Raw genomic sequence first — 12,692 nt, 5'->3', positions numbered from 1 at the left:
GTATAGTAGGGTCTTGTTGTTTATCCATATCTTTTCTCTTTTTGATTAATGTGTTCTTCCTGAATAATTTCACTACCAACTATGTGTGAATAACTCCTGTATCTAGAACTCTAGTCTAAGCCTTTCTCCTGAACTCCAGAGCATTTTTTCATCAAAATATCAGAGGTGTTTCTGCAGCTGTCTCACAGGCCCCTTGAACTCAGTCTATAAACACTCTTATCCCAAACTTGCTTTCCCTCCTGTATTCTCTACCTCTCTCTTTTCATCAAATCTGAAACCTAAGAGTCAGGCATCCTCTTCCCTCGTTCCCCATATCCAGTCCCCAAGTCCTTTCTCTGTCTCCTAAATAACATCTAGCTCTGTCCCTTTCTATCTTCAGTGCTATTTTTTGGTTCAGTTTAGAACATTATTCTTACTTCCAGGCCTCCTTCTCTAGTCATTTCTCTAAGTTTCTGTCAATGTGATTTTCTAAAAGGCACAAAATGATCTTGTTACCTATTATTTCACACCCTGTTTACTCATTGCCTGAATGGTGAAGTCCTTACATGTTTGTGTGAAATGGTTCTGAGTGTTGATCTGGCGCCAGCCTGCCTTTGTAGCTTTTGTTGCTTCACTGCACACTCCAGAGCTAGGGTCACTAAGAATTACAGCCTATGATGTTTTCTTCTTGCAGGAAAGAGAATACCCTTCTTCCCAACTTGAAGCTGAGAGGCTTTAAGTACTTAATCGATAGTACAGAGTAATGGTTATGGTTGTGGACTCCAAAGACACACTGCCTGGAATCTAAACCCAGCTTTGCCGTTTACCATGTATTTGGCTGTGTTATTTTGGGCAGGTTACCTAATCTCTCTATGCCTTAGTTTTCTCGCGCATAAAATAGTAAAGTTGTGACGATGAATCAGTGGTGTGAAGGGTAAATGAATTAACATACGTAATGCCCTTAGAACAGTAGCTGGTATACAATAATGTATAACTGTTAGCTATTATTTATTATTCATTGTGTATCATTTATTATTGTTCTTCAGTGAGTCCATACCTGACCTCCCTATGCAGACCTCTTGTCTACATTATAAGTTTGCTCAGTCGTAGACTGTATCACAGTGATAAAATTATTTATATGTCTTCCTATTAGACTGTGAACGTTTTCACAGTCATGTTTTTCTTTTCATACTTAATGAATGCTTTTAAGTCAGTGAATGAATGCACAGAAATATTCCCAGTGCCTGGCATTGTGCTTTGAGCATGGTAAATGTTCAATATCTCTGTTTTAGTGAGATCTCTGTAATGTGAATCCATGGTTTTGATGTCTATAATGTAAATAATGTAAATACACTATATATATACCATATATATAGTGTTTTCTCCCACAATCCTCTCCTTTTAAAAAATTTAGGTACAATTTACTTAAAAAGCACACTTTAAAAAAATTCATTCATTCATTCATTCATTTTTGGCTGTGTTGGGTCTTTGGTGCTGTGCGCAGGCTTTCTCTAGTTGTGGCAAGTGGGGACTACTCTTTGTTGTGGTGCGCAGGTTTCTCATTGTGGTGGCTTCTCTTGTTGCAGAGCACAGGCTCTAGGTGCGCAGGCTTCAGTAGTTGTGGCACATGGGCTCAGTTGTTGTGGCTTGCGGGCTCTAGAGCACAGGCTCAGTAGTTGTGGTGCACAGGCTTAGTTGCTCTGCAGCATGTGGGATCTTCCCGGGCCAGGGCTTGAACCCATGTGCCTTGCATTGGCAGGCAGATTCTTAACCACTGCGCCACCAGGGAAGTCCCAAAAGCACATATTTTTAAGTGTATAATTTGATTAATTTTGAAAAATGTATACATTTGTTTAACTACAACCCTAGTAGATATATAGAACATTTCAGTCACTCCAGAAAGTTCCTTCATATACTTTCCTAGTCCTTTGCCTTCACACCCTGCCCCTGCCCAAGCACTGCTTTGGTTTCTATCACCATAGATTAGTTTTACCTGGTCTAGAACTACATATAAATGGAATAACCAATATGTATGCTTTTGTGTCGGGATTTTTTTCAACATTCTTTCAGAATTCACCTATGTTATGACTAGTAGTTCATTCCTTGTTATTTCTGCATAGTATTTCAATGTAGAATATATCATAGCTTGTTTATCCATTCTCCCATTGATGGTCATTTGGGTGTTCCCAGTTTTTTGCTATTAGGAATAAAGCTGCAAGAAACATTTTTTTTTTTTGCGGTACGCGGGCCTCTCACTGTTGTGGTGCACAGGCTCCAGACGCGCAGGCTCAGCAGCCATGGCCCACGGGCCCAGCCGCTCTGCGGCATGTGGGATCCTCCCAGACCGGGACACGAACCCATGTCCCCTGCATCGGCAGGCGGACTCTCAACCACTGCGCCACCAGGGAAGCCCTGCACGAAACACTTTTATGGAAGTCTTTGAACATATATTTTCATTTCTATTGGATATGTATCTATGAAAAGAATTGCTGGGTCATAGCTGCCAAATAATTTTCTAAAATGGTTGTACCCTTTTATACTCCTACCAACAATGTATAAGATTCCACATGCTTCATATTCTTACCAGCAACTAATGTTATTAGTCTTTTGTGGAAGGGTTTTAATTTGCATTTATCTGATGATTAATACTGTTAGCATCTTCTCCATGTGCTTTGTTCCTTCACCATTCATATATCTCTTTATGTGAAATGCCCAAGCCTTTCACCCATTTTAAAATTGGGTGAATGGTTTGTCTTATTGCTTTGTAGGAGTTCTTTGTGTAGGCTGTTTACAAGTCCTTCGTCATTTATATATATCGCAAATATTTTCTTCCAGTTTATGGCTTGCCTTTTAAAAAAATTTTGCCTTTTGATGTGCAAGTTTTAAATTTTAATGAAGTCCAATTTATCAATTTTTCTTTTATGCTTAATAACTTTTGTGTCTTTTTAAAGAACTCTTTGTACTCTATGATTGTATAGATACTCTGTGTTTCTTTCTAGAAGCTTTATAATTTAAGCTTTTACATATAATCTTGTTTTGAGTTAACAGAGAATACTTTACAAATGCTTAGATAAGTTCAGGAGCAAAGCATTCTAACTTTTTTATTAATTGTTGAGATAAATTTCACATACTGTACAATTCACCTGTGTATAGTATACAGTTCAGTGGTTTTTTAGTATAGTCACAGAGTTATGCAGCCATAACTGCTATCTAATTCCAGAACATTTCATCACCCCACATGCTTATGAAGTAAGTCAGACAGAGAAGGACAAATATTGTATGATATCACTTATATGTGTAAATAAAACATACTAGTGAATATAACAAAAAGAAACAGACTCACAGATACAGAGAACAAACTAGTGGTTACCAGTGGGGAAAGGGAAGAATTTCCAAGAAATCTTACGTTTCCCAGTCAACATATTTTCTTTTGCCACAAAGACTGCTCTCTTTTTACTCTCTACTGTCCCCACATTTTACAACCTATCCTTTATTTTCCTTCACGTACTTTACAAAGAATATAGGACTCTTAGACATGAGTCTCCTCATCCTTACGTTCATATCTATAAATCTTTCTGTATCCATGTCCATGTTTGCTTCCTTTTTATCCTAGCAAAGGGGTTATCATTTCTTCTGAGGTTAACCCTTTCATCTGTACTCTGTATCCTGTCCTCATCCGCTTCCTTAGATGCCTTACTTTGTCAATCACCATCTCCCTTCCACTTCACATTCTTTGTCATCAATATGTAAACATGTTCAGATGTGTCCTTTTTAATAACAAAATAGCTGTCACTCTACTTCATGATTCCTTTTCTTTTTCTCTTTCCTTGACATTTGTCTTAAACTCACTGTTTACTCTCATTTAGTCCTCAATTTTCTGCAGTTTGACCCCAGGACTCTGTCCTTAGAACTGTCCTTGCCATGGTCACCAATGACTTCTTTGTTTCTAAAGCTAGTGGATGCTTTTTAGTAACAACTGTGGTATTTCTTCTTCCTCTCTAAAGTGCTCCTCTTTCTTGGTTTCTTTGAGGCCAGCTTCCTGATTTTAATTCCAAAACAGTCTGTCCTTTTATAGTTTCCTTTGCATAACATCAAAGCACAGTTTAGTAAAAGCTGTTCAGGGGGATGCAAATCATTGTGGTCTAAGGATGAATCTCTGGTTTAGCTTGAATGTCTAGGATAAGTCTTTCATCAATTCATAGACATTTGCTAAGGATTAAATACAGGAAAACTAAAATTGTATTTGCTGTCAAGATTTGGGATGAAGATGTGTTATGTTGCCAGTTATGGATTTTTAAACATGCATCAATAGGGTTAGGGTTAAGGTTCTCTTAAGGAAATGAAGGAACGCAATCAAAAGCTGTGACTGATGAATTGTGAGGAATTGACCATTCAGCCTAACAACAGACAGCTCCTGGAACGACAGTTCTCTTCTTTCTTGGCAACTGTCCTACATGTTGTAGTGCCTTCAGTTCACCAGATTCTTATCTCCATCATACAATTCATTGTTTTCTCTCTCTCCCTCTCCTCCTCATCTCACTTACTCCATTAGTCTTTTTAATTGTGAAATATAATGTACACAAAACAAATGCAGTGGACTTTCTTTTTTTTTCCTTTGGGTACTGTATCTGTGTAAACATTACCAAGTCAAAAAATAGAACATCATCACTGCCCCAGTCCTCCTGGTATAACCCCCACCACCCTCACCTAACTCCCAGATATAGCCACTCTCCAAACTTTTGAAGCCATCATTTCCTTTGTTTTGCTTATAGTTTTAAAAACTAAATATTCATCCCTTGACAAAACTTTACCTGATTTAAATCTTCCTATAAATGGCAAAATACAGTAACTGTGTTTATGGGTGTCATTGTGTGTCATTGTCTAATTTCTTTTGTTTACAGTCCATTTATGTTTTTGCCTGTAGCTGAAGTTCATTCATTATGTTTGTTGTGTGGTGTTTCATAGTATGAATATTTACCCATTTGGTTGGTAAGTATATGAATAGTGTCCAGTTTTCAGCTATTATGAACAGTGCTGCTATGAACATTCTTGTATAATGGCATACTTTTCTGGAATGGAATTGCTGGGTCAACTTCATTTTTACTAGATTTGTCTAATTAGTGTACATATTTAAAAAACTATTCTCTAAAGAGATTATGCCATTTTCACTCACACCAACTATATATGAGGATTTCTACCCCATTTTGTTGTTCATCACTTTTTTACTTGTTTTTGTTTTATAAGGAATTAGCTACTGTTATTTAAACTGAAAGCTGTTTCTGTTTTTTCATTTTGATATTAAAGTAACAAAAGTATTTAAAAATCTGGGTTAGCCTTATGCCATCTGAGCCCATGCCAGGAAATTAATATGTATTTTCATTATATTAAATGTACTGACATATTTTTATTGTTAGCTATTTTTAGATTCATGTGGGATGACTATATTTTATATACACTGAGTGATACTTGCCACAGATTTTATTCTTTCTTTTTAATCTAAAATGTCATAGCTGTGTAAATTTTCAGTCCTAAACTAAATGGTGAAACTAAATGGTGGTATTTTATATAAAGTTCTTCTGTGTTATCTTGAGCAGTAGTACAACTTTGGGTTTTATTATATAGATTTTATTTCTAGGAGTTTATGTGGAATATTTATTAAAGTAATTCTAATGAATCTTTATTTTTCTTTAAAGTTGGCCTTTGCCAGAGTTTGATCCAAGCCAAATTCGACTAATTGTATATCAAGACTGTGAAAGACGAGGGAGAAATGTCTTGTTTGACTCCAGTGTTAAGAGAAAAAATGAGGACATATCAGTATCGGTGAGCATCATTATTGATTTGGTTCAAATTTAATGTCAGATATTCTAATTCAAGATGGAATGAGTAAGATTTCAGTTATGGTACTTTTATTTGTCAGTACAAAACATTTTTACCATGTTATTAAAATTTAGAACACTGGTTTTGAGAATTTTTAAAGGAAAAAACATTTGCCTTATTTGCATTGGTCTAGTACCAGAGAAAATTTTAGTTTGACATGTATTTACTTATATACTTGTATTATGAGATATGGCTAGAGCTACAGGGATTGTTAAAGTGGATCTGGTACAAACCTCTCACCTTATGACTGTGGAAAGTGTGACCTGGAGAGGTGAAATTATTTGTCTGAAGGTACAAAGCAAGTTAAATCTGTAGCCCTTAGTTCATCATATTTTCCCATACTATACAGCAGTAGCAAGAACATCTATCCTGTTGACTTTCAACATCATATTTTGAAATATTTTATGACTAGTTTAGCAGTAACAAATGGCCTTTCACTTGGTCATCCAAGAAAACCCAAGTGATTGCTGTTGTTTTGCTGCTGCTACTTCTATTAAACTTTCAGATGTAAAAACTGTCCATCGCCTGGATCTATAATCTGGAAATGGAAGCCTGGAATTGTGTTTTCTCTCCTTCCCTAAACTGACAATTTTCACTAACATTTCAGTAAACTAGAATTGACTCTTAATAGACAAAAAGTTATTTTTTAATAGGCAAACTATTTATTTTTCGAGACTTGGGAGTTTGTACTTGAGATTTTGTGTTCTTAGAAAAATTTGATACATTGCACGTGGTCTGTTGTCTTATAATAGCATCCTCATCATCTACTTAGGTGGCATATAATAAGTACTTGCCTAATTTTTGAGTTATTTTGATTGTCAGGTTTTATGATGTTCTTCTGATTAGTAACACATTTCTTAATTTTCTGGAGATTGTGGTTTGTTTAGATTTCTTAGCCATTCTCTGGACACTTTTTTCAATCTGACAAGAAAAAAACATTGCAAACTTTTCTTAAAGTATTGTTTGGTTGTGCAAATGACTAAGTATCTACAGAGCACTAGGCTCTTGGAGATTTAGCAGTCTCTACCCTCTTGGTGCCTGCAATTAGACATTCTTAGGGAGGTGAACACTGAACAAACAAACAAATAAATAAATATTTCCAAATTGTGATTGGGTACTGTGAAAGAAACACACAGAATTCTTATGAGATTCCACAGGAAGGAACCCATTTTTTTAATTTGTTTTGTTTTGTTCTGTTTTGCGGTACGCGGGCCTCTCACTGTTGTGGCCTCTCCCGTTGCGGAGCACAGGCTCCGGACGCACAGGCTCAGGGGCCATGGCTCACAGGCCTAACTGCTTCGCAGCATGTGGGATCTTCCCGGATCGGGGCATGAACCCGTGTCCCCTGCATCGGCAGGTGGACTCTCAACCACTGCGCCACAAGGGAAGCCCAGGAACCCATTTTTTATCAGTTTGGTTGTAGGGGTATTAGGAAGGTCTCACTGAGGTAGTGACATTCAACCTGAGATCTCAAGAAATTGAAGGCATGGTGTAGGGGATGGGTATTCCTTTAAGCAGGACCAGCAAATGCAGTCTACAGGGTGACTTAGGAGCTTAGTGAATTGCAGGATCTAAAAGAAGGCCAGTTTGGCTGGAATGATAGTAAAGTAGTATGTGAAGTAACTAGAGATGAAATTGGAGAGAGATGGAACAGGAGCCAGAATATTCAGGGCCTCATAGGTCTCTGGGTTAGAAGTGTAGATTATATTCTAAATGTAGTGGGAAGCCATTGAAGGGATCTGGTTTATGTTTCAAAAAATCACTTGGGTAGAGAGTCCAGAAATAAACTCACACAGACGTGGTCAGTTAATTTACAACAAAGGAGCCAAGGAATATGCAATGGGATAGGACAGTCTCTTCAATAAATGGTGTTGGAAAAACTGGACAGCCACATGCAAAAGAATGAAACTAGACCGCTTTTTAACACCATACACAAAAACTAGCTCAAAATGGATTAAAGACTAGAACATAAGACTTGAAACCATAAAGCTCCTAGGCTAAAACATAGGCAGTAAACTACTTGACACTGGTCTTTGCAATGATTTTCTTGGATGTGAGACCAGAAGCAAAGGCAACAAAATAAAAAATTAACAGGTGAGACTACATCAAACTAAAATAGTTCTGCACAGCAAGGGAAACCATCAACAAAATGAAAAGGCAACCTACCAAGTTGAGAAAATATTTGTAAATCAGGTATTGGGTAAGGGGTTGATATCTGAAATATATGAAGAACTCATACAACTCAATAGCAAAAAAACAAACAATCTAATTGAAAAGTGGGCAGAAGATCTGAATGGACAGTTTCCAAAGAAGACATACAGTTGGCCAACAGGTACATGAAGAGGTGCTCAGCATCACTAATCATCAGGGAAATGCAAATCAGAACTGCAATTGTGTATCACCTTACAGTTGTTAGGATGGCTATTACCAAAAAGACAAGAAATGACGAATGTTGGTAAGGGTGTGGAGAAAAGAGAACCCTTGGGCACTATCTGTGGGAATGTAATTGATGTAGCCACAATGGAGTACAGTATGGAGAATCCTCAAAAAATTGAAAATAGAATTGCCATATGATCCAGCAGCTCCACTACTGAGTCTGAAGAAATAAAAACACTAACTTGAAAAGATCTATGCACTCCAGTGTTCACTGCAGCATTATTTATAATAGCCAAGACATGGATGCAACCTAAGTGCCCATTGATGAATGAATGGATAAAGAAAAAAATACATATAATTCAGCCATAAAAAAGAAGGGAACCTTCCTGTTTTTGACAACATGGATAGACCTTGAGGGCATTATGCTAAGTGAACTGAGTCAGACACAGAAAGACAAATACTGTATGATCTCACTTATACGTGGAATCTAAAAAAAACTGAACTCGTAGATACAGAGAACAGATAGGTGGTTGCCAGAGGCAGGTGTAGGGAGTGGGGAAAATGGGTGAAGGGGGTAAAAAGTATAGGTTTCCAGTTATAAAATAAATAAGTCATGGGAATGTAATGTACATATGGTCACTATAACTAATAATACTGTATTGTATATTTGAAAGTTGCTAAAAGAGTAGATCTTTTTTTCTTTTTTTTCTTTTTTTTTTTGCGTTACGAGGGCCGCTCACTGTTGTGGCCTCTCCTGTTGCGGAGCACAGGCTCCGGACGCACAGCTCAGTGGCCATGGCTCACGGGCCCAGCAGCTCCGTGGCATGTGGGATCTTCCTGGACCGGGGCATGAACCCGTGTCCCCTGCATCGGCAGGCGGACTCTCAACCACTGCGCCACCAGGGAAGCCCAAAAGAGTAGATCTTAAAAGATCTCATAACAAGGAAAAAATTTTTTTGTAACTATGCATAGTGATGGATGTTAAGTAAAGATTATGGAGATCATTTCATAATATATATTACAAATACTGCATCATTATGTCATACATCTGAAATGAATATAATGCTGTTGTCACTTATATGTCAATTTTTTAAAAACAGTGAAAAAATCACCTTGTTACTTACAGAATGGTTGGATGTGGGGGGATGAGGGAGAAGGAAGCGTTTGGTGAATTCAGCGTTTTGGTTTGAATAGCTGAGTGGTGAGATGCCTAAGAGTCATAGAATTGTAGATGGTCAAGCAGACAGTTGAAATCTAAGGCTAGCTGCAAATGTGATAAGCATGTTTTTTTTGTGTTTAGACTGCTAATAGCTCAGCAGAACTTGGCTAAGACTGACAAGTCGACAATCAATACTCTCTTGATGATTTCTTTAGCAAATATTTATTGAAGTTTTTTTGTGTGCTTGATGATGTTCCATTGAATTGCAGCATATAACTTCTCCTTTACTATTTCTCTTGATGCTATTCATTGTGTTTCTTTAGCATTCTTCCCTTTTGTCTTAAACAGCCTTGTGAGTGTCGTGTCATGCTGTTTCTTGAACCCTTTCTGCCCACCTTTTCTGAAATGATGCTTCATTAGTCTTATTAGTCTTCTCTCCATCTGATATCTCCTTCTTCCCTCTGTTAGCTTTTTTTCTTTGCCTGCAAATCTTCACAAAGCCTCTTTACCCAACACCAACAAAATAATTATCCTTTTACTTTCTCCTTTATTTATATGCCCTTCTGTCTTTTTCTGTCTCTGTCTTTTTTTGTCCTTCTCAGTGTTTGTTGATGTCTCTTAGTCTCTCTGCCTCACTCTCTCTCCGGCTCTCCTCAGTGTCTCAGCTCAATCTCTCCTTTGTATCTCTTAGTCTCTTCTCTGTGTCTCTTAGTCTCTCAGTAGTAATCTGTCTACCAGCTCGAAGCTCATACCATCCACTCATTGCTCAGTCTTCTGAAATTTTCCTGTAAGCCTGCTTCTTCTTTTTCAAACTTTCCTCTAGACTCATCAGTGACTAGAAATCAAACAGCTTTGAATATTTCCAGTCTCAGTTGTTTTATATATCCTCATGTTACGTGCTATCTCCCTAGATGAAGATTTATCTTCTTTCAAGGTTTATTGTATCACAACTTTATGAATCCTTTCTGATTGGTGAATTCAGCGTTTTCTGCTACATAAGAATTCTCATAGTCCTCTTTTCTGCTACATAAGAATTCTCATAGTCCTTTGTTTATAGTCTTTCACAGACTTCTATATTGGAGCTATATTTGTATGTTTATTTGTTATTAAATTGCAAAAAAAAGTAAAAAATTTGTCTGTTATTCACCTTTGTTTCCTAAACGGCACACTGCCTCACACATGGTAAATACTCAGGACATATTTTGATCAACTTTAATTAAAAGTTAGGAAGTTTATTATCAAAATCCTGTAAATACTTTAATGAAGATTTTATATGTTCCTTTTGAACACTACAGAACACATGATTTTTTGCCAAATTGTGAGCTGTTGGAATCATTAAGTGATTTTTTTCATCTACTTTACTGTACTTATACCTTTGGAACATCAAATCATGTCAGTTCTATATAGGCAAAGAGGGACTGTGTGATGTAAATGATCATTTTAAACTTCCTACACAATATTTTGGGTCTATACATAATGATGCTTTCTCAGAACATTTATTTTTCCAACTCTATTATATTCTGTGAAAAATGACTCTTGAAGATTCAGTGATTGTAATCAAGAAACTTCTTTTTTTTTTTTTTTTTTTGGCGGTACGTGGGCCTCTCACTGCTGTGGCCTCTCCCGTTGCGGAGCACAGGCTCCGGACGCGCAGGCTCAGTGGCCATGGCTCATGGGCCCAGCCGCTCCACGGCATGTGGGATCTTCCCGGACCAGGGCAGGAACCTGTGTCCCCTGCATCGGCAGGCGGACTCTCAACCACTGCGCCACCAGGGAAGCCCAAGAAACTTCTCTCTTTTGTAAAAGTTTATTTTTTTACTTTTGATCCTCAGACCTTATTCAGCATCTAGTTGAAATGTAAAAATTATTGAGATGTGGTTTCTTTGAACACTGATATAGCCAAATGGATCAAGTGTGATTTGATCATATGATACTATCTTTATCTTGGACATTATTTCTGTGTTAACAATAATCCAGTGCATGTGTTCCCAGTGAAGTTACTCGTCACTCACATGTTTCAGCCTTCATTGGTTATATACAAGAATAAAGTTGTACATCAGCAGATTCAAATAATTTTGGAAAGGTGAATACAAATTTTAATGTGTTAGAGTTTTGTACACTCAGAAGCATTGTACAAGTGCTAGTAGTTGAATTGTAATTGTGATATCAGATTTGGAACATAAGATTTGGTTAGGTAAATTGAAGCTATATAGAAGTTAATATACAGAAATCAGTAAACTCAGTATATACAAATAACTTCCAATTGGAAATATGAAGGAAGCTAAGGCTCCATTTAAAATAGCAATTTTGTGGGATAGGGAGGGTGGGAGGGAGACGCAAGAGGGAGGAGATATGGGGATATATGTATATGTATAGCTCATTCACTATGTTATAAAGCAGAAACTAAGACACCATTGTAAAGCAATTATACTCCAATAAAGATGTTAAAAAAAAAAAAGAAGGAGCATGGGGGCTTCTAAGTAAAAAAGGACAAGTGCTTTAAGCATTTGGGAACTCAATAAAATTAATTTATTTTTTAGCACCTTAAAAAAGTAAAATAGCAATTAAAAAAATGCCTTTTCATAAACTTAACAAAATCTATATGTTTAGAACTTTAAAAATCTCCTGAGGTACATAAAAGCTTACTTGAGCAAATGAAAAGGCAAAATATATTTTTGGGTAATACTCAATGTCATAAAGTTGTCCATTCTCTCTAAGTTGCTTTGTAAAATAATGCTATCTCCATAAAAATGGCAACCTTATTGTTGTTGTTATTATTATTATTTTTGGTGGGTGGTGGTATCTGGAATTAGATAGCAGATTCTAAAGTTCAAATGGAAAGAAATTAGCAATAATAGGTTGGAAAACTGAAAAAGAAAGAGTAGTGAGGTTGAGTAAGTTCTACCAGATTTGAAAAATATATTGTAAAGTCTCAATAGTTAAAATAATATATTATTGGAACATAAATAGATCAATAGACTAATGGAATGAAATAGAGGATCAGAAGTAGATCTAAATACATGCAGGAATTTAATATATGATAAAGGCATCATCTTAAATCAGTAGGGTAAAGGTTAATAAATGGTATTAGATAATTAGCCAATTATAAGAAAGATAAACTTAGATTCATATCTCAAGTATATCAAACATTTAAATGTAAAAAAAATAAAACTGTGACATTACAAAAAGATAACATGAGTTCCTATGTATCCGTGGAGTGGAAAACACCTTTTAGCTATTGCTCAAAATGTAGAAGCCATAAAGTTAAAAGACTTACACATTTGACAACCAAATAAAAAAA

General features: G+C 36.5%; 1 protein-coding gene across 9 annotated transcripts in view; it reads left to right on the top strand.

The window, feature by feature from the left end:
• FNIP1 (folliculin interacting protein 1) overlaps positions 1 to 12,692 on the top strand; it is a 131,422-nt gene that overhangs the window by 48,026 nt on the left and 70,704 nt on the right. For all 9 annotated transcript variants that reach the window (XM_089909286.1, XM_089909280.1, XM_022588721.3 and 6 more), the window contains exon 2: positions 5,673 to 5,799. In XM_089909286.1, the coding sequence (XP_089765412.1) occupies positions 5,673 to 5,799 (127 nt within the window). The remainder of the gene's footprint in view (positions 1 to 5,672; positions 5,800 to 12,692) is intronic.

Source organism: Delphinapterus leucas, chromosome 3 (assembly GCF_059928025.1).
Source record: "Delphinapterus leucas isolate spDelLeu-1000000601 "Yukka" chromosome 3, BTC_Dleu_Yukka2, whole genome shotgun sequence".
Lineage (NCBI taxonomy): Eukaryota > Metazoa > Chordata > Mammalia > Artiodactyla > Monodontidae > Delphinapterus > Delphinapterus leucas.
This window is presented reverse-complemented; position numbering and strand designations above follow the sequence as displayed.